The sequence below is a fragment of the Dromiciops gliroides genome, chromosome 6, assembly GCF_019393635.1.
Source record: "Dromiciops gliroides isolate mDroGli1 chromosome 6, mDroGli1.pri, whole genome shotgun sequence".
In the NCBI taxonomy this organism is placed as follows: Eukaryota; Metazoa; Chordata; class Mammalia; order Microbiotheria; family Microbiotheriidae; genus Dromiciops; species Dromiciops gliroides.
In genome coordinates, this window is record NC_057866.1 from 16,339,560 (window position 1) to 16,361,776 (window position 22,217).

Below are 22,217 nucleotides of genomic sequence, written 5' to 3' on the forward strand. Positions count from 1 at the left end.
CTATTTGTGTGGGTCCTGGACTATGGCACTCACCCTTTCTGGGCATCTGCTTCCTCAAGTGTTACATGAATCAGTCCAATTTGGTCACTTGAAACTAAATCTTTAATCCTGGTTTTCCCACTCTCACTGTGAGCAGAGCACAGACTCCAACCCCTTAGGGTTCCCGGCTCTCTCCACTGCACTATACTGCCTCCTTAGCTTTGTGACCTTTGGTTCAGTTCTCCTCTTCAGTCTAGTTTTCTCTAATTTAAAATGAGGGGATTAGTTTTACCTCCAAGACTCTTGCTTCTCTTGAACTCTGTGATTCTAAGTCCCTGGAAAAGTTAGTCATTAGATTTCTTAGCTGCATAACCCCAAGCAAGCCAGTTCACCTTTGTGAGCCTCAGTTTCCACATCTATAAAATGGGACCAATACCTATATTACTGATTACAAAGGTTATTATGAGGAAATGGGAATTCTTATGTTGTAGGGAATCCTCCAATAATGAGAAATGTTCTCTGCCTAGGTAACTAGGAGGTAGACTCAGACTCTGATAGCTCAACTTTGGGGTTCCTTAGAGAAGGCAAGGGGCACCTGGAATCAAGTCTGGATTATTGGGATAGATGTCATGGAGTCCTGCAGGAAGGTACCTGAATTTAGATCTCCTCTAAAGCCTCCCTCATCCCCCAGGAGCCACCTGTCTTGTGGTTTTTACATGTCTGCTTTACCAGAAAGCAGTCTGAGGAGCTGCTTGCCGGAAGCATCTTGTTCAGGTGTTTATCTCAAGCCCGAGCTGCCCAATAGATAATAACAATTTCCATTTACTCATCTCTCTGTTATTCCACAGTATTGCCCCTTGACTAGTTATAAGCAAAAGTCTAATCAGAGAAAGAGAAATCCTTGAATCTTTTAAGTGATGGAATCAAAAGGTAACCAAGGAATACAGTTGAAACAGCATCTCAGAACACAGTTCTGGGATTCACATAAATCGCTTAAATTGTGGGCCAGATCCAAAGTCTTTGGGCACACAGCAGAATGATATTTCCCTTCCAGTATTGGGGCTACTTCCCTCCGCACCAATATGATTAACGTTTCTTCCTAGTAGATACTTAATACCTGCTTCCCCTTCCTTCTGAATTTCCTTGAAGCTCTTTGGAGCAGCACTGACATCCAGTGGTTATTTAGAGTAATGCGGATTGGGAATTCCCAATTTCCATTCAGGTTCTAGCCCCTTACATAAAAAGTTCAGCAATAATAGATTGTCTGTTCTTTGCATTTTAGTTCTAACAAGGTATAAAGGGAGGAGCAATTGCCCTCACGATCAAGATGGCCCAGAATAGCACAGACACAAACTGTAATAACACTTTATACATAAACATGTACAAACCGTCAGTGATGAGGTTTTGCAGCACTGGGATAAAGCTTTTTAATGAGGAATGACTTCTTGAAGCCTATACATATGGCATTCATTTTCATGGAATCCAGCCCAGGTTTTCTCCTTGTGATCTTGGTCATTGGTGACCCTTCCATGGTTCCTCAAGGCTCTGGAGCCAACCTGTCACCCAGGCCATTTGACCAAGTTAGCTTTCTTTTTCATCAGTCACATAGTGCTAACCATACTTTGAAAAGTATGAGACTCATAAGAAAGAAAAAAAAACCCCTCCCTAATTTGAATCAAAAGAGAGGAAGTGCTAAGCAAATACAGGAACTAAAAGAAGATTTAGAGAGGGTTTCATGAGGTCTCACTCAGTTGCTTTGCGGTCTTCCAGCCCTGCAACCTCTTGGACTTAGAGACTGCACACGCTTGGGTTTGTGAAGATGGAAGACCTGGGTGAGTGGGGGCTTCTCTGCTGAAGAAGCAAAGAGGGGGTGAAAGTTTGGTTTCTTTCTGTAGGTGGACATATTTAAAGGCTAATTAGGTTGTGTAGAAAAACTGGAAGATCTGATTTTCACTTCTGTTCCTCACCCTGGGAGAAGGAAGAACTTGTGTCGGGCGTCCCCTTCGTCCTGGTGGCTCAGCCAGAGGACCAAGATTACTAGATTGCCAAGCATTTTTTGAATCAAATGGAATGGAAATGGTCGCCTCTTAACCTATTAAAAGAATGAGTACAGGGGTAGCTAGGTGATGCAGTAGATAGAGCACTGGCCCTGGATTCAGGAGGACTTGAGTTCAAATCCAGTCTCAGACACTTGACACTAGCTGTGTGACCCTGGGCAAATCACTTAACCCCAATTGCCTTACCAAAAAAAAAAAAAAAAAAAAAAGAATGGGTGTTTGTTGGAAGGTGCTTGAGACTTGACCATCCAGCCATTTCCCTGCCTTAGTGGGTGAGAGCCTCTTGCAGGATGGCTGAGATTGCTGCCTGGATAAAAGACAACAAAATGAGAGAAGAGTAGTAATGATGTTGGTGAAAAAATTCAAGGAAAATAAAATGAAGAGAGGCAGCATAGTGTAGGGATTAGAGGACTGCCCTGGGATTTAGGAAGGTCTAGGTTCAAATCTTCCCTCTACTACATATTAGTCGTGTTACTGTAGATAAGTCACTTAATTTTCTATGTCTGTAAGTTAGTTTTGTACTGTTAATCTCTACCAATGGAGGACATTTCCCCACTGGAATTTCCCCAAATATATTTTGCCCTTTTCCTCCTCCCTCCCCCATGAAAAAAGGGAAGAGAAAAAGAAGAGGAGGATTCACATCTTCACCTCCTTCCTCTGACATTTACTACCTACGTGACCTTGGGCAAATGACTTAGCTCCCCTTGGCCTTAATTTGCTCATCTATAAAATGCTACAGATTGCTCTAGGTGGCCTCTGAGGGCCCCACTAGCTCTAAGGCCGTGATCCTTGGAATGAACCTTGCAAAGTTATGATGGGCCAGGGGACCACACACTCTTCAAGCCTGGAATCCCTGGGAGTGGGGTGTGTGTGGGGGGTGCTCCTTCCACAGGGGCAAATTGTATCCATTTCTCGTGGTTTCATTTATCTGCTTCTTGATCCTCCATAGATAATCTGCTCTCTGCATGGGAGGCCCTCTTCTTTGTGGGGAGGAGTAGATGTGGTGAGCACCAGGATAACTCACAGCCTGTCTCTTTGTTATCTCTCGGTCTCAGTTCATGATCTGCCCACTTCCTTTGCCATTGCCCGCAGAGCCTGATGACGTCCTTTGTGCCCCTCCAGCCTGGCAAGATGCCGCAGCTAGTTTGTATACTCTCTGGGACATTCTTCATTGTCGTATAGGTTACCAGCAGTTTTGAATTGCTATGGGTTTTTGGTCGCCATCATGGTACTGTGAAATTCACACATACCATTTAGGTGATCTAATGAGGCCATATGTGCTTGAAACTAAACCAAACCATCATGATCTTATAGTGGCTGCTGCCGTGCTACTGATGAGACCTCACAGCAGTTCTGGGTAGGATCGAGTTTTAGTGTTCTGTCTGTGCTCTGTCATTTCTCTCTCCCAACCTGTACCCATTGTTCATATCGAGATTAGTCATCCTGAAATGATGAAATCTGGTGGAGAACATGCTATATTAAGAGAAGTGACAGAGAGGAAAGCAGGATAAGGGAAGCCTACTAACTGGGTTTAATGAATTTGGGGTGGAGGTGGGTTTTGAAGTTCCCTCTTTTACCACCTACCCCCCTTCTTTCCCTGCTGCCAATTCTGAGCTATCTACCTGGTATACCCTTCTTGGAAAATGCCTTTACAAGCTTATTTTGTCTTCCATTGTTAAAAAAAAAAAAAAGGCTATCTCGAAGCAAGGAATCTCCAATATGTCATTTAAGCACAGCTGGAAAATTGAAAGAGGGGAGCCATGATGCTTGGGGAAGCAGTAAAATTTATGGGTTTGGGACTCCAGCTGTGATTTCACTGGCATGAGGAACTCTCGGGTGAGGAAATTCCCTTTACCAGTGCAGGTTGGCACCATCTCTGCAGCTTAAATCTTAGTGCTGTTTAGAGCAGGGCTTCTTAAACTTTTCTCACTGGTGACTCCTTTTCGACCAAGAAATGTTTATGCTACCCCAGGTATATAGGCATACAAAATAGGTCTACGAATCAAACACTTACTGCCAAATATTTTGTGACCCCCACAAGTTACAAGACCCACAGTTTAAGAGGCTTTGGTTTAGAGCACTGTGTTTAGTGATGGGCCCAGAGGAATGAGGCCACTAGATGTCAGAGACTTGAACCCCTTGCATTGATTGCCCTGAGACTGGGAAGAATGGGCAGGGTTGCCAAATTGACCCTTTCCTCCACTTAGGCCTATTTGGTCATATAACTTAAAGGATTACCTGGAATAAAAATGGAGTTCCATTCTTCTGGAATCACTGTGTGTCCCAACGAGAAGAGATCTCAGCAGTCAACTAGGCTAGAGCTAGAGAGAGAAATTTTTGTCATGAGGGGGAACCTCTACCTGTACTTGGCAAAAGAGGTGATGGGCTTGGGGCTACTGCCTTGTGGGAGGACAAGGAGTCACCGATCCCAGTACGCTGGCTTGGAAGGCTGCTGATGGAAGGGGAGGAGAGAAGAGCAGAGCACTGTGAGATAGGGAAGTTCAGCCACAGCCTGTCATCTGGAAACTTGCTCGTTTCATTATTCTTGCTAATTAGGTGCTAAGCTCTGTTGTTTCTACACATTCAAAGGCACGTTAGTGCCATTGCTGCCTGGGGTAAAGGCTCAAGTCACCCTTCTCCAGTTATAGTTCTGTCGATTTCCAAACTCCTTAAGGTAGTTAAACTTAAAAGTACACTAAGACTTTTGGGACACCCCTTATAGGTAAGGAAATTGAGGTATGAAAAGGGGAGTGACTCGCCCATAGCTGGTAGACAATTAGGAGGCAGCCATGGTCTGCATAAAGCATCACTAGTGTCCAATCTGAACAAAAATATGTTTGCATTGAGAAAGAATCAAAGGAAGGGGAAGGGAATAAGCATTTAAGGGTCTACTGTGTGTCAGGCATTGTGCCCCCCACTTTATAAATATGATCTCATTCCATAGGAAGCACAAGAAATAAATAACCAATGAAAGGGTAGATCAGAGAGATGGGGGTAGAAGGTTCTGCTGTAGCAAGAAGAGCGTCATGTGTAACTTGACATTTTGTTCCTTATTCCTTGGTGGTCCAGATGCTTTGTTGGAAGAACTGGAGCGATCTTCCCTAGGGGAAAGTAATGAGGATCCTGAACCTCCCCTGAAACCCAGAAAGGATGGGAAGGGGGTGGAGGCAGCCAAGGCCCCTCCAGTCCCAGAGGACACACTGCCCATGCCGGTGAGCTTTCCTTTCAGTTTTCTGTGCTTGTAGGGAAATGGGTGCCTATGCATGGCCATTAATAAGTCCTCCTTCAATGCCTGATTGGCTCATGGCCATGCCTTTGAGGTACTGAAGGCTGGTCTAGCAAAGAAGAAGCTGCAGCAAAGCCTGGCAGGCTCCAGGTTGTGAGCCTGGACTCAGTGATGAACTGTGTACCCCTCACCCTGAGGACCCCAGCCCCACAGGGCTGGCTCCCAGTGACAAGTGTTGTTGCTCACAACAGTAAGCTGTTTAACCCCATAAGGTGGGGAGGAGTTGCAGTGTGCTCTGGTGGAACCTGTGAAATGACAGATCTTTGAAATATTGCTCAGAATAGAGGAGTCTTCCCAATATTGGGTGTACCCCTAAAATGAAAGCTGTTTGAAAGACAAGTGTGAGAAAGTAATGGGCTTTGGAACTCTCAGAGGCCCCAGCTGAGGAGGTGGATTATATTAAGACTGATTGGATTGACTTGGCTCATTAACTCACTTAAAGTTGACTTGATTGAAACTACACCTACCTGAGACTCTGGCCCTCAGGGTGTGTTCTCTGAACTGTCATCATTCATCTGACCTCAGGCAAGCTCTGCTCATGGACTGCCCTCAAGTCCCGGGGACCAATGGATGGGGGTGATGCTAGCCAATTAGCTTGAAGCAGTGTGTAAGGACTGCCTCTCCTTGGGACCCTGAGGGAGCTTCCGCGAGCAGTTTTGTCTCTTGGACAGGCTTGTGGTGGAGGACTTAGAGGAAGAATCAGGCCAGGCTGCAGCTCTAGGCTACATAGGCCTTTTCTTAACTTTCTGACCCAGGTATTCTCTTTTTACTAATACTTGGTATGCTCTAATAAATGCTTAATGCCTCAAAACTGGTGCTAAAGCTTCTAATTTATAAGTAGCAGTATATTAGAAACTCCAGATAATTTTCCCCAAACTTGGGACAGAAATAAGGCAAACACACATTTAATTTCACATGTCACAGGAGTAGATATAGATATGTTTGTACACACTAAATTTTTAAAAATTTAATTTTCGATTAAAGAAAATATTTTCTTTGCCTCCGCTCCATTAAAAAAACCCATTATGGTGAATATGCACACTAAAGCAAAACAAATTCCCACATTGCCCAGGTCCAGAAATGGGTGTCTCGTTCTCTAACTCATCGTCGCTCAGCTCTGTCAGGAGCGGGGCCACTCAGTTCTTCAGTCTCCGGGGTGACGGCTGGCCGGTGCCGTGGTCAGAGTTGTAGATTTCTTCCACATTGTCTTTACAATGGTGGTGTTACTGTGTAAATCATACTCCTGGTTCTGTTCATTTCACCCTACATTTGTTCATATGAGTCTTTCCCAGTTTCTCTGAACGCAGCGCTGATTATAGGTTATACGGGGAATTCTGTCAGCCATATGGGATGGGGAAGGAAGAGCAACCTGTGTGTGGGATAACACATACTATGTATGAAAATCATCACTTAATAAATATAGAATTGATGTCAGAGTAAATCCCTAGGTTCAAACCCTGCCTCTGACCTGTAATGGTCATGTGAACTCTGGTTGACCTCTCAGGACCTCCAAGAAGTTGCAGAGAAGGTTCTAGTCTTCACTGGTAGAATGAATTTTCTCATTAGCAGTTCCTTGAACCATTGTAATCACAGGTATATACAACACCACCCCCCCCCTACCCCCCGGAAAAAACCAACACAACACCCTAAAATATTGAATTTATTTTATGCATTCATCTCAGAAAGGAATCTTATATCTAAAGAAGAAGTTAACAGTTCTCAAAGATTATCCCTAGTGGTTGCTAGTCACAGGGTTAAAACCTTGAGAAATTTATTATAGAAAAGTAAGCTGGGGCAGCTAGGTGGCACAGTGGATAGAGCACCATCCCTGGATTCAGGAGGACCTGAGTTCAAATCCAGCCTCAGACACTTAACACTTACTAGCTGTATGACCCTGGGCAAGTCACTTAACCCTCATTGCCCTGCAAAAACCAAAACAAAACAAAACAAAAAGAAAAGTAAGCCATGACTAGCTGCCCTATGATTTGAATCTGGGTGACATAGTGTAGGGATGAGCAGACATTTTTCTTCCCCTTGCCTTCTTTACTCATCCCAAATCCTGAAGGAAGGGCTTTCTGAATTGGAATGGGCCTCCTTTGATGTCTAGAGGACTCTCATAGGAGAAAAGCATCAGTTGGTTCCCATATGAAATTAGAACCACAACTACAGGATGATTTCAGTCAATGAACATCAAAACAATGGACATTTTTTTGCTTTTTGTTTTTTTTCTCCCCACCTCTGTGTCTTAGGCGCAGCTGATATATACTACAAAGATTGAAGAGGGCAATGTCTACAGGTATTCTATTTTTATTGATCTTTCTATTTTCATTTTGGTTGCCATGAATGTTTAGATTGATAATGGTATGTGTGATCGGGGCAGCTAGGTGGTGCAGTGGATAGAGCACCAACCCTGGAGTCAGGAGTACCTGAGTTCAAATCCGGCCTCAGACACTTAACACTTACTAGCTGTGTGACCCTGGGCAAGTCACTTAACCCCAATTGCCTCACAAAACAAAACAAACAAACAAAAAAGATAATGGTATGTGTGATCATAGGTTTATCATAGTCTCACTACCATTCTTCATCTCCGAGAAGGTCCAGGTTGTAAATTTCCATAATGGTAAGCAGTTGTTGTTCTTTTCCAAGGCTGGAAAAGTAGAGGTAATCCCAGAAGTGACTAGGGGTTCATGTGTCCTGGCCCTGCCTTGTAGATAGGGGGTCCTTCTCCTGTGCACATTTGGGCAAGCAAGCAGAGAGAAACTGATTTGCCCAACAATTTGAGAGCCAAGATATAGAAACTTGATATCCTTGGATCACAGCTCCACTGCCTGACTTTATCACCTATTGACTCATCATGTCTATTTGTTGCTCTGCTTGTGAAGCTGCTCAAGTGCTTGGTCACCATGGAAGTGCAAGCCTGCCCTGGAGTTGGAGGCCAATGGTAGCACTGGAAATGCTGGACAGTGATCCCTTGAGAAGATTTCCTTTATAGGCATTGGAAGAGATGCCACTATGTTTACTCTGAATTTTTCACCCCCTCTTTTTAAGGCTGAGACAGCTAGATCTCAGGAAGGTTAAATAATTTGCCCGAGGTCATGGAGGAGGGGGCAGCTAGGTCATGCAGTGGATAAAGCACTGGCCCTGGATTCAGGAAGAGCTGAGTTCAAATCTGGCCTCAGACACTTGACACTTACTAGCTGTGTGACCCTGGGCAAGTCACTTATTCTAAATTTCTCATTTGATCCATACCACTGTGCTGTTTTTATCACTGTTTCTTTGGACCCCAAAGATCCAGTGAGCTTTTTATTTTTCTTTTTCCACCACTGTTATAAATGAGACTAGAACAAAATGTTGCATTTTCTTCCCCATCCTCCATCTGTGCAGAAAGGCAGCCACCCGCCCCCTTACCTGTGAGGTGGAAAAACAAGTAGGCGAATTATTGTTTTTTGTTTGGTTGGTTGGTTTTTGTGGTTTAAGAAACAGCTTGGCAGCTATTTTCTCTAGTTGCCCAGAAATCAGAGGTAACAGAAATAAGGTATAAACAGGGCACGGAAAGCTTTGCCATCATTTTAAAGATAGGCACTATACCAAGACAGCAGTTTTCTACTTGCATCTATTCACTGGGATTTTAAGTAGAAATATAAATGAATGTGTCACTGGTAAATCAACCTCTCAAACAGATACTTTTTTCCCCTCAGGGCAATGAGGGTTAGGTGACTTGCCCAGGGTCACATAGCTAGTAAGTGTCAAGTGTCTGAGGCTGGATTTGAACTCCTGAATCCAGGGCCAGTGCTTTATTTACTGTGCCACCTAGCTGCCCCCTCAAATAGATACTTTTTTACATGCTTAGATTCAGTACCAGTTGATGAAGGATTAATTAAACTATTCTTAAATAGTAAGCTAATTAATTATCTTCATTTAAAAAAACCCACCTTTTAAATTCTCTGTATTCAAGGGAGATGTTGAAAATGTATTTGGGGAAAACATTAGCATATCTGGCTATATTGTAGTTTAATGCTTATGAAGCATATTTGGAGTGCTCCGCAGAATAGATGGTCTTCATGTGACTCTTTGAGGTAATGGTGTTTGCAAAAGTGAGTCCGTACTCACATAGCTGTGAGGACACCTTTATAGTTTCATCCGTTGTGTCTAATTTAGCCTGTGCCCCTCCTCAGTCATGTGGTGGTGGTTTTTTATTTAGCCTCTCGGAGCAAACGCCATTGGAAATGTTCTTGTCTTCATATAAGATGAAAGAGTCATATCGTTCCCCCTTCAGCAACAGAGAAGGGCCATATGTAGTTATTGTTATCTTAGAGATGGCAAAAGAGAGACAGAGCAATTTCTTGTGTTATGTAGTGTCTTGCTGGCAGGTTTGGGATAGCAATCAGAGCTCAGTAACACTATGTGTCCCATGTTCTAGTCATGTATTAGACTGTAAGTAAGCTTCAGGAAGCCAGGCATCATGGCTTCTAGAAATGTTATCTCCCACCTGTCTCTAGTTTAGTGCTCTACCCACAGGATGTGCTTAATTAATGTTTGTTGAATAAATGAATGAAAATGGCAGAAGAGAGAAGCATAGGAAATTGGTGGATCATTTTTTTCTTCAAGGAAGCCATTTTTTTAAAAAATCATAAAAGTATTTTACTATTTCTAGTTACATGTAAAGATAGTTTTCAACATTTGTTTTCGTAAGATTTTTGGTTTCAAATTTTTCTCCCTCCCTTCCTTCCCTCCCCCCTGCCCAAGTCAGAAAGCAATCCGATATAGGTTATATATGTACAATCACATTAAACATATTTTTGCCTTAGTCATGTTGTGAAAGAAGAATCAGAACCCAAGGAAAAAACCTCAAAAAAGAAAAAAAAGAACCAAAAAGTAGAAACATTATAGTTCAATGTGCATTCAGAATCCACACTTCTTTTTTCTGGTTGTGGAGAACACTTTCCATCATGAGTTCTTTGGAATTGTCTTGGATCATTGCACTGCTGAGAAGAGCCAAGCCTCTCACAGCTGATCATCAACTCAATGTTGCTGTTACTGTGTACAATGTTCTCCTGGTTCTGCTCACTTCACTCACTATTATCCACTTAAGTCTTTCAAGGAAGCCATTTTAAGGGGACTGCCCTTTAAAAGGTCCCTTCAGTCTTCTTTAGCACTGTTAAAAATGGGCCTTTAGACTTCATACTTTCCTGTGTGAAACTAAGAACAGCTCTTGGTATTTCTATTAGTGGCAAATGGAGATCAGAACCAAATAAGCATAGGACAAAATACCCACACTGCCTTTAGCTCATCTTTTTTACTTTTCATTTTCTGGAAAATTGTTTCATTTAGAGGTCAGAGGTCAGATGATGAGCCAAAGAAATGGCAGTTTGTAGTGATTTGGGCACTGGGGACTTGTATCAATATGTATTGGACTTTTTTTCCTTTATAGTGATATTGAAGAGCCAGAGTCCGGGTGGCAGCCTCAGGCCACCTCAGCAGCAGCACAGCTGGATGAGCTTATGGCTCACCTGTGTCAGATGCAGTCCAAGGTAAGTGTGTTCTCTGCTCTACAGGTTTTTACAAGCAGCAGTGATGTAGTACATAAAGAGAAAATTAAGTTCTGTATGGGGGATTCTATAAAGATTCTGATTTCCATTCATCATCAGGGAATGATTTGAGGATTTCTGGGGCCACCAACTATATGTCCCAGACTAAAATCCATTCAGTGATCTTGGATTGTATCCTTAGAACCATGTTAGGCACAAGTGTGCTACAAAAAGAGACCGTGATAATAGCCATGACTATTAAGAAATATGGAAGCATATAACAACTTTCCTTTAGTTCAACTTAAAATATCTTATCTTATTTTATTTTATTTTTGCTGGGCAATGTCACTTAACCCCAATTGCCTCACCAAAAAACAAAAAGTCAAATAGAGAAGTTTCTATTTAAGGGGAAACTTCAATAATAAAAAGAATTGTCTTCAATTCTAAACCACTTCTTCTTCTTTTTTTTTTTTTAGCTGGGCAATGGGGGTTAAGTGACTTGCCCAGGGTCACACAGCTATTAAGTGTCAAGTGTCTGAGGTCAGATTTGAACTCAGGTCCTCCTGAATTCAGGGTTGGTGCTTTATCCACTGTGCCACCTAGCTGCCTTCTCAACTTAAAATATCAAGAAATAAACGTTTCTCTAGTCTAAAATCCTTTCTAGACTTTCCCTTTCCCTTTGGGAAAGTTTATAGAAGATCAAGAACAAAAACCTAAGACCTGAGGAAGGCAAAAGGTGCCTCATGTCTAGTGAAGATTATCATCTTCCCCGTCCCCTAGTCCTGTGACTTGCCTAGAGATAGTTACTAGCCTTTCTATTTGGAAGAGTTTAGAATAAGAGTTTTTAACCTTTTTGTGTGTCATGAACCTTTTTGGCATTCTGAGGCCAATGGAACCTTTCTTACAAGAGTGGGTTTAAATGCACAAGAAATAAGGAAACTATTTTGAAATACAGCTATCAAAATATTTTTTAAAAGTTCATGGATCTCAGGTTAAGAACCCTTAAATTAGGATCTTGGTCACAGAGAATAAGAGCCCTTTCAATCCTTGAGGGGACTAGTTAAGGAAGGAATTGAATAGCATTAGAAAATTAAGTTTTACGGTAAGATATTAAACCCAAACTGTATTTTAACATTGAGTCCTTTTCCTTATTCAAGAGTCTTCCCTTAAATTAAAAAAAATATCAGTTTTTATTAATGTCATTTTTTTGCATCATCATAGTTTTCCCCAGTTCTGTCCCCCATGAAAAACATTCCATATAACAAATAGTATGTTTTTTTAAAGAGGGAAGGAGGGAGAGAGAGAGAATATGAAGAGGAAGAAATCAGTGCAATCAACACCTTGAAAAAGTACAAAAACCTGGATAATGTATAGCACTTGTGGATATCCCGCCTCCATGAAGGGGTGGGCTGAGGTGTTCTCTCATATCTCTTCATTTGAGATTTATTTCTATTGCAAAGGTGAAATCACCAGGTTTTGGCAACAGTTTGGGTATGGTGGATGGGGGAAGCGGGGTGAGAGAGAGTGAGGAGTCCAGAATAACTCCTAAATTGTGAGCCTCAGGGGCTGGGAGGATGGTTTTGCTCTTGACAGTAATAGGGAAGGTAGGAGAAGGAAAGGGCTTACAAGGAAAGATAAGGAGTTTGGTTTTGGACTTTGGGGAGGGCCAAGTTGATTGACTCCCCCAGGGTCATACAGCTAGTAAGAATCAGGTGTCTGAGGCCAAATTTGAACTCAGATCCTCCTGAATCCAGGGCTGGTGTTCTATTCACTGAGCCACCTAGCTGCCTCTGGTTTGGGACATATTGGTGTTCGAGACTTCTGAAAGGCAAGTTTGAGGTGTGAGATTGACGGTCAGCAAAGAGGTTGGGCGGGAAAAGTAGATTTGAGAATCATCAGCAGAGAGATGTTAATTAAACCCATGGGAGCTGATGAGATCAACAAGCAAAGTAAAGTGACTTGTCCAAGCTGGTATAGATAGCAAGGCCAGGATCTGAACTCTGATCTGATTTCCAAGTCCATTGCACTTACCGTTACTACCTGATAGTGTCTTAGAGCTGGTTAAGGGAGAGAGGTCATCCAGTCCTGCCTTCTACCTCCTTGGGCACCTGCCTTACATCTTCAAGAACACCACCAGCGTCACAGAGGCTACCATGGCTTGCTGGATTCATAGTTGGGCAGCATTTCCCTCCCATCGAACTGAAAGCTGTCCTGCTTCAAGCACTAGCCCTTGGTCTGAGATCTGGGATCCTTTTCCTGGCCTCCAGACATTGGAAGATGCTTGTCATCTTTGCCTTGGTTTTCCCTTCCCTGAGCTACACATCCAGCCTTGGACTTGACTGGTTGGACACTGAGGGTATCATGGTAGGTTCTTAAGATGAGGGATACAGCAACATACTAGGATATTTGGGGATTGTGTGTAGCATGGTTTATTAGGGGAGGTCATAGGATCAGAGAGCTAGGACTGGAAGAGACTTCAGGCCAATCTAGTCCAACCATCTCATTTTACAGAGAGTGAAAACTGAGGCCCAGCAGAACAGTTATCTTGGTAGTATGTGTCAGAGATAGGATCGGAACTCATGTCCTCTGACTCCTGAGCCAGTGCTCCTTTAGCTGTACCAGCATAGAACATGGCTTTATAAGAAGCTGCCATAGAAGAACCTACCCAATCCAGGCACCTTTGCCTGGGCGATGGCCTTTCCACCAGCTCTTGCACATAAGTAATGGTGGAATTTCAATGTGGAATGGGCTTGTGAACATAACACAAGGCTGCTGATTTTTGTGCCTTTTCAAATTTTTCTTCCTGCTGGCAGGTCATGGTGAAGTATGATAGCCCCAAGGAGCCACTGCCAAAGAAGAAAGATTCCAGCACCTCCTTGGACACTATGCTTGGGGGATTGGAACAGGACTTGCAGGACCTTGGCATTGCCACCATCCCCAAGGGCCACTGCTCTTCCTGCCAAAAACCCATTGCTGGAAAGGTGGGAAGATACAAGCTTGTGTGTCTGTCTGTGTGTGTCTCTGTCACCAAAGATTGAGCTCTCCCTAATGTAAACACTTTGGATTATCCTCATCTTAATTTATGTTAAAAAAAATCCCTTTAATGGTGATCAAAAATACCTGAACCTAGAATGTATTATTAATTTAAGCAAACTATTTGCATTCTACTTGATTTCCTTCTATATCCCTTTCTGATCTTCCTTTTACATTATCAGATTTTGCTTTTGATATTATTTTGGAATATTGTTATTCTGAGAACGTTCTTTACTCAGAATCACTTCATCTAACACTTCCATATTTTTTGTTATTCTTTATATTTACAATTTCTTATGGTACAACAATATTACATTACATTGATACACCATGAGTAATTCAACGTTCATCAGTCGCTGAACTTGTGGGCTGATTGTGGTTTTTGCTATTACAAATAAAGCCACTGAATATTCCTATGCAGATACTCTGCCCCTCTCTTTCCATTAGTAACATCCTTACAAGTGTAGCCCTGGTATTAGGATCTTTGGGTTAACAATGTGTGATGGTTTGCAACTTATTGCATATTGCCAGATTTCTTTCCAGAAAAGGTATACTAATTTAAAATTTTTTTCAATTGGAAAAAAATTATTTTCTCTTTTACTTCCCCCATTGGGAGGACCCTGTAACCAAAGTTGTGCTAATCCACAACTCAAACTATGATGTAAGAGTGCCTCTTATTTCAGCACCATCAGCATTAGGTGTTCCCTTACATACAGCAAAGGAACAAGTGTTATTTAAATAATAAAGTTCACTTGTTTTAATTTGCATTTGCCCCCTCATTCTAGCAAATTCTAACTGGGTTTTTTCAGTGTTGATTCATTTTCGGTCAATCAATAAGTATTTGTTATTGTTGTTCAGTTGTTTCAGTTGTGTACAACTCTTTATGATCCCATTTGGGCTTTTCTTGGCAAAGATCCTGGAGTGAATGGTTAGTCATTTCTTTCTCCAAGTATTTATTGAGCCCCTGTTTTGTCTTTAAGCCTGTGCTAGGCAGCAGGGATACAAAAACAAACAAATGGCGCCGGTTCCTGTCTTCAAAGGAGCTGCTGTGACCATTTACCCAGTAGTTAGTTATTATTACTCTTGGAAGTTTGGGTCAATTCTTTAGAGGCTTAGAGGTTTTCAGATTTTTATCAGATAGATTTTACCACAAAAAATTTCATCAATCTGTTCCTTTCTTTACTGCATGCGTTACTTTTTATTGTTATTTTCATGCAGTCAAATTAATCTTTTTTGTTATCAACAATTTCCCTCATTTGTTTGGTAGATATGAATTTCCCTTCTTTCTACAATTGGGAAAAATATATCATTCCTCTTTAAAACTTTCTTATGGTATTTATTTAAATATTATTATTTTAGATATCCTTGGAATTGATTATAGAGTATGGGTCCAATCCCATTTTTTGCTATGCTGCTCAGTAATCAACAGGTTTTTTTTTCTTTCTGAATACTGAATGGGTTTTCCCCCCATGTTTTATCATTTGAGGTTTCTCAAACATTAATGTTCTTTGACTTTGATTCTATGTCTGTTTTATCTATTCTTCTGTTACATTGACCTGTTACTTTTTTAAAAAAAAATATTCTCAGATACTTTAAAAAATGAGCACCTTACATTATATAATAGCAATGAAAATCTTCCTTTTTTATTAAAAAATTTATAATTTTCCTTTCTATTCTTTTGCATTTGTTTTCTCATGTATATTTTGTTGTCATTTTACCCAATTCTGTGAAGTAAGTGATGACCTTTTAAGAAAGTTGGGTGAGAGAGGTAGCCACCTATGATTGCAGAATCCTTAATTTTTTTTTTTTAAGTTTTTTTTAAGTTCAGTTTTGTTTTGCTTTCAGTTCTAGGTTCTCTTCATTCCCCCCTTCCCCCATTGAGAATGCAAGAAATACAAAACCCATTACAAATATGAAGTCATACAAAACAAACTGTTGCAACAGCCATGTTTTGAAAAATAAAATGAGAAAAAGAAGGGAGAAAAAAACCCAATGCTTCATTTTGCCCTCTGGGTCCACCATTTCTGGCTGTGGAGATGGATAGCATTTTTCATCATGAATCCTGTGGTGGGTCATTGTATCCACCAAAGTTATTAAGTCCTTCTCGTTCAGTTATCTTTACAATATTGCTGTTACTGCTTAAATTGCCTCTAGGCCCTAAGGGGAGCTTATTTAGTGGTTATTTGGGGTCTCAGCTGAGGTGCCACCTCCTTGTGAATCGGTTTCTCATGCCCCAGCTCACCTCATATTTACTTATTTGTGTATCCGTCCTATCCCAGCAGGCTATAAGCTCCTTGTGGGCTAGGCCTGGTTCACATGTCTTTGTAACTTAGTGTTCCACAGAGTGCTTCTCACACACCAGGCATTTAGTACATGCTTGTCTTATTGGCTGTCTCTTTTGCTGTTGCAGATGATCACAGCTCTCGGGAAGACCTGGCATCCAGAACATTTTGTCTGTACTCACTGCAAAAAGGAAATCGGCTCCAGCAACCCCTTCTTTGAGCGCAGGGGCTTGGCATATTGTTCCAACGACTACCACCAGCTTTTCTCCCCCCGGTGCGCATACTGTGCTGCTCCTATTCTCGATGTAAGTAAGAACGCATCTGCCCCTCCAAGCGGTTCCAGCCGGGCAGACTCGGATTGTGGTGGCATTGTTACATTCTCACACGCGTGTGTGTGTGTGTGTGTGTGTGTGTGTGTGTGTGTGTGTGTGTCCCTTTTGCAGAAGGTGCTGACGGCAATGGATCAAACCTGGCACCCAGAGCACTTCTTCTGCTCCCACTGTGGGGAGGTGTTCAATGAGGAAGGTAGGTGTGGCCCGGGAGATTCCTGAGCATATATGTACAAGAGGAAGAGGACTCAGGTGCGCCTTTGTCCTCGTCACCTGTGTACCCATGTACCAGCTCCTGCACCCACTGAATGCCAAATCTGTTGTCATGATGAGCCTTGGAGCTCAAGTTCATACCTTCCCAGATTCCTGCAGGTAACACGCCATCTCGACTGGGCCTCATTTGAATGGAGAGAGCCATTTTCATTTCTGATTTGGGTAGTTTTTCCATTAAAAATCAATGAAACTGGGGCAGCTAGGTGGCACAGTGGATAAAGCACCGGTCCTGGATTCAGGAGGACCTGGGTTCAAATGTGGCCTCAGACACTTGACACTTACTAGCTGGGTGACCCTGGGTAAGTTACTTAACCCTCACTGCCTTGCAAAAATAAAGGAAGGAAGGAAGGAAGGAAGGAAGGAAGGAAGGAAGGAAGGAAGGAAGGAAGGAAGGAAGGAAGGAAGGAAGGAAGGAAGGAAGGAAGGAAGGAAAGAGGAAGAAGAAGAAGAAGAAGAAGAAGAGGAGGAGGAGGAGGATGAGGAGGAGAAAGAAAGAAAGGAAGGAAGAATCAATGAAACCCGATTTATGAATGCAGATTTTTGGCCGCAGAAGGCCTGTCCATGAAATGGAGGTCCCCTTTGTTGTCAACATCTGAATTCAGATCTACATGCAGGAAGATTACCCTCAGATAGAGGCTCTCTACCTTATGGTCAGTTCAGCAGTGGAAGCATATTTTATTTTACCCCCAAATAATGCAGTTCTTTATAGTCACCGCTTGACTGTTTAACCTCCTGAGAAACCACTTTCATCTGTACTTTTTTGCATCCCTTAAAGGCTCAAGCTTCCTCTCACTTGTACAGGTGCTGTCCCCTGAGAGCAGGCCCACAGTGAATCCCTGTCATTCTTTTTCGCTGTTTCCCCTCCTGGCCCTGCAGGTGCTCACTAATTTCCCTCGTGGCTCACAGCCTCAGCCGAGCATCAGCACCCCCTTCCCTGCTGTGGCACTTTTAATTGTCAGTGTTTCTCATCAGCCCTCCAGAGGTAATTGGCCCCAAAGTGCTGAAACTTTCTCAATTTGCTACATTATTAAATGTAGGGGCATCACAGAAAGTTTAGCTGATTAGTTTTGATCCTTCCTCTCCTGAGACTCTTCTGATTTGAAATGGCTGTTGTTACTTCTCTGCCTCTTTCTTGAGGCTCTGAGGCCTTGCTTTCCAGTCGCTGTTTCTCCAGGGGCTATTCCTAGGTCATTTGGTATGACTGAGTCATTACTTTCAGAGGCCACATTAAAAGTGTCTTTATTCACCATCACAGTCATTTACCAGGCTTGGTTTAGTGTGGTTGGTTAGAAGCCTGGCGTGATGATGAGCAGGTTTTATGGCCTCAGTAGCAGACTTCAGTGAGTTGAATTGCCTTTGCTAATAAGACTAAGGCTATGTGAAATTTATGGAGTTCTTTGATATGATGGAAGGGAAGAATTGAGTTCCTCTCATATCTGTAGTAAATGCCAGAGGAAAGCATCTAATGAGATCGTCATTCCTTTATCCAACAAACACTTATTAACCTAAGAACTGGAATCACCCATAGGTGACTAAAAGAAAGTAGATCTTTAGATTGTGTTCATTTATCTGTGGCACTTCAGCAAAGCCATATGAGTTGGGTGATGTGAAAGACATGAGAGAGGAGTGACACAGTGGGGATGCTTGAGGGACTCTGAGGAGAAGAGAAAACCTTTCAAGACTGTAGTTGGTCCTATGGCCCTTGACCACTCTTGTCCAGGAGATTTGCTAAGAGAAAAAAAAGCCAAGCCCAGGGGTGGGTAAAGTGAAAATGAGATGTGAAATCTCCTCACCTCTCTTATACAGAAAGAACTTGGAATGCAGCTGATCTGGCTTTCTTCTCTTAGTATTGGCAGAGAGGTCAGAGAACATAAAGCGATCTACTGAGTTCATTTCCAATTTTCTGATAGTCCTTTCAGCTTAAGGGCAAAGGTGAATTCCTGTTGGGAAACTTGGAGCTCAGAGTTTCAGTTCAATCAAGTGTGCAAATACAAGATGCATACAGGGTCGGAGACCAGGGCTCAAAATCCTCCATGGACGCGACCAGCTCTGTGGTCGTAGGCCTGTTACTGGGCACCTTGGCGCCTAAGGTTCCTCATTTGTAAAGTGGGACTCGAAGGCGTGTCCTGCCCCCCACAGAGGGGCTTCGGGCTACGTCCGTGTTCCTGGTTATAGTTTTGCTCCCTTTTTTGCTCATTTTCTCCTTCAATCAATCAGTATTTCTTAAGGGCCTGCTCTGGACCAGGCAATCTGCTAAGGGCCACCTGGGATATGAAAAGAAGCAAGTGAAAATCCCGGCCCTCAGGGAGCTCCTAATTCAAGATGGATGACAACACGCTAGCAAATAAATCCAAACCCACTGTGTACAGGATGAATAGCAAACCATGAGCCCAGGGAAGGCGCTGGGGTGAAGAGCAGCTAGGGAAGGCTTCCTGTAGGAGGTGGGGTCTTCGCTGGTGCTTACAGGAAGCGGGGGAGGTCAGTTGCTAGAGTTGAGAAGGGAGAGAGCCTTCCGGGCATGCTGAGAGCCCAGAGATGGAGGGTTTTGTTGATGGAACAGCCAGGAGGCTGGGGGCACCGGACTGAAGGGGGGACAGCCTGGCAAGTTGGGCGTAGGAAGACCAGAAAGGTAGAAGAAGGTTGGTTATCAAGGGCTTTGGATGTGAAATAGAGCAGCAGGAAGGGGAGCAGGGGAACACGGTCATGCCTGCTCTCTAGGGCAATCATGTTAGTGCCCGAACTGAGGGATTGAGAGGGGAGAGACGCGAGGCGGGCAGACCCGGCGTCAGGCTGCCACGATAGCTCGGGTGCAGTGTCAGGAAAGAAGGGGAGGATATGAGAGATGTTGCCAAGGTGTCATCTGCAGGCCTGGAGAACAGATGGATTTGGGAGGTTAGAGAGATGGCTCCTGGGTTATGAGCCAGAGGGACTGCGAGGATGGTGTTGCCTCTCTATAATAATAGGGAAAGTAGGAGGAGGGGGAGGGTTTAGGAGGAAAGATAATAAGTTTGGTTTTGGACATAGAGAGTTTGAGATGTCTGCTGGCATCCAGTTCAAGGTGTGTGAAAGGCATTTGTTATCCTTTCCAGAGCTAAGAAGATCACACTGAAGCCCCCATGGGTGGGACAGGCAATTCCCCTATCCCTGGTAAACTCTCCTGGAGTCCTTTTCAAGTGCCATTTTTCCCTGCTAGAGGAAAAGGTCTTGAGCCTCAGCCACTTGGTTTTGTTTTTAATAAATTAACCTGGTCTCAAGGCCCTAAACAGTTTTGATTTCTGATGCAAAGACTCTTATTTCACATAGTGAACTGACTCCTTGGCTTTGTCTCCCCAGGATTTCATGAAAAGGACAAAAAGCCATACTGTCGGAAAGATTTCTTGGCCATGTTTGCTCCCAAGTGTGGAGGCTGCAACCGTCCTGTGTTGGAAAATTACCTCTCTGCTATGGACACCGTCTGGCACCCTGAGTGCTTCGTGTGTGGGGTCAGTCAGCTCGGGGCCTTAGAGAGAATTAGGTAGCATTGGAACTAGTAAAGGGGAGCTGGCATACCACATCTGCGACCTTCAGAAAATCACCAGCTTTGTCTGACTCTCATTTTCTTCCTCTGTAAAATGGGAGGGGTTGGGTTTTGGCCTTGTCCAAATCCAAATCTAATGACCTCATGACTTAGCTTTCAGAGGAGACCGCCCTTTCCTTCCTTGTGTTCCCTGAAAGGCTGCATGCGGGACAGCCAGTGTCCTCGACGGGCTTGGAGGTGGCACAGGGAAGTAGAGTGATGGGCCCGGAATGTGGTTTCAGATTCCTCTTTTGGACATTAGGAACTGTGTGACCCTGGGCACGTCACCTAACTGCTGTTTGCCTCACTTTGTTCAGCACCTCCTTAGCAGAGTTGTTTGAGAAGACTAGCACTGTGATTGGCTTGCAGTGAGCACCGTATAAATGCTCATTCCTCCCACCCACCCCCTTCCTTAGTCCCTGTTTCTCTCAGCTGTATTCTTCAAGAGATGATACCCTCAACTCTCTTGCCTGGGTACTTGGGTCAGCAGTTCCCTTGCTAGGCTTGTGGGCTCTCAGGCCTTGGGCTTCCATTTTCTGGGGGTGGTTAAACACAGTCCCTTCTTAGCCTCTTGCATGTTCTTTCTCTTCTTGTCTCCAGGAGTGTTTCCAGGGTTTCTCTGCAGCCTCCTTCTTTGAGCTGAACGGGCAGCCTTTCTGTGAGCTGCACTACCATCAGCGTCGAGGGACCATCTGCCATGGGTGCGAGCAGCCCATCAGTGGCCGCTGCATCAGTGCCATGGGACGCAAGTTTCACCCAGAGCATTTTGTGTGCGCGTTCTGCCTGAAACAGCTGTCCAAGGGCATCTTCCGAGAACAGAATGACAAGGCCTATTGTCAACCATGTTTTACTAGGCTCTTCCGTCTCTAATTCCAAACTACTCCTTGGGTCCTCCTGACAATACCAGCTAGGGCTAGAGAGGAGAAGGGATGCTATGAAACAACCCTGGATCTTCTCAGCAGGCTCATAGTGAGGGCCAGGAGAGTGAGGAGACTCCTCTCAACAAGGCAGATGCATTTAGTTTTTTTTACCAATATGGGCTGGACTAAGTCAGGCAATGCTGAGCTTTATCTAGGCTTCCTCGTTCCTACAAACACACACACACACACACACACACACACACACACACACACACACACACACACACCCTACCTTAAGGCCACCTTTTCTCCCTAATCTTACTTTCTTTTATTTAGCCCCCAGGTTGCTAGAATTCTGATGCTTGCATACTAAAAGGGGAAATAGTTCTGAACTCCATGCTCTTGGGTGTTGGTCTCTTTAAGAAATAAAAAAGCTTGCTATTGTGACTCTTCTTTTTGTTTCTACCCAATTTCACTTTCCCCTGACCCCAACTCCCCCTGTTTCATATAATATATAATATGGGAAGAAGGAAGGCAATAATATGTTTTTGAATGTCAGGAAAGCCCTTTAAAAATGAGAATAAAAGAAAAAGTCTACATTAGATAAGTTTGGGGATTTGGGGCCCTGTTTTAGACTCATTGGGTGTGCCCCATGACTCATCTACAAAGTATTGTAGCTCAGTCTGAAATTTTCCTTTGACCGTGTAATCAATCAACCAGCCAACCAGTAGAGTAGCTAGGGGTTACAATGACTACAGCAAAGTCTCTGCTTACAAATAGAATGGGGTGGAAAGTGATGAGGAAGGGCAAGAGCAATCTGGAGTGGGTCAGAAGGGAGACGACCAGCAAAGAAGGGGCTACAGGGAACTAGGGAAGTAGAACTAAAAGCTTCTGAGATCCTTGACAACGTCCTGACCCAGGGAGTATGGAGGGAGGGATTAGCAAGCAGCCCATCAGTTGTGCGCTTTTTTAAATAATTGCTAGTGCTATATGTCAGTTCTGGGTAAGCATATTTTGGTTTATTAATATATGCC

General features: G+C 43.3%; 1 protein-coding gene across 3 annotated transcripts; it reads left to right on the forward strand.

The window, feature by feature from the left end:
- Positions 1 to 1,708: 1,708 nt before the first annotated feature.
- LPXN (leupaxin) lies at positions 1,709 to 21,623 on the forward strand. 3 transcript variants are annotated; one of them, XM_043969676.1, is made up of 9 exons: positions 1,709 to 1,811; positions 5,106 to 5,248; positions 7,572 to 7,618; positions 10,754 to 10,853; positions 13,664 to 13,831; positions 16,294 to 16,470; positions 16,609 to 16,690; positions 20,101 to 20,249; positions 20,924 to 21,623. In XM_043969676.1, the coding sequence occupies exons 1-9, from the start codon at positions 1,799 to 1,801 to the stop codon at positions 21,191 to 21,193; spliced, it is 1,149 nt and encodes a 382-aa protein (XP_043825611.1). In that variant the 5' UTR covers positions 1,709 to 1,798; the 3' UTR covers positions 21,194 to 21,623. The 3 variants fall into 3 exon arrangements, with proteins under 3 accessions (XP_043825611.1, XP_043825612.1, XP_043825613.1); XM_043969677.1 differs by lacking the exon at positions 20,924 to 21,623 and adding an exon at positions 20,438 to 20,891; XM_043969678.1 differs by lacking the exon at positions 1,709 to 1,811 and adding an exon at positions 3,789 to 3,872.
- Positions 21,624 to 22,217: the final 594 nt, after the last annotated feature.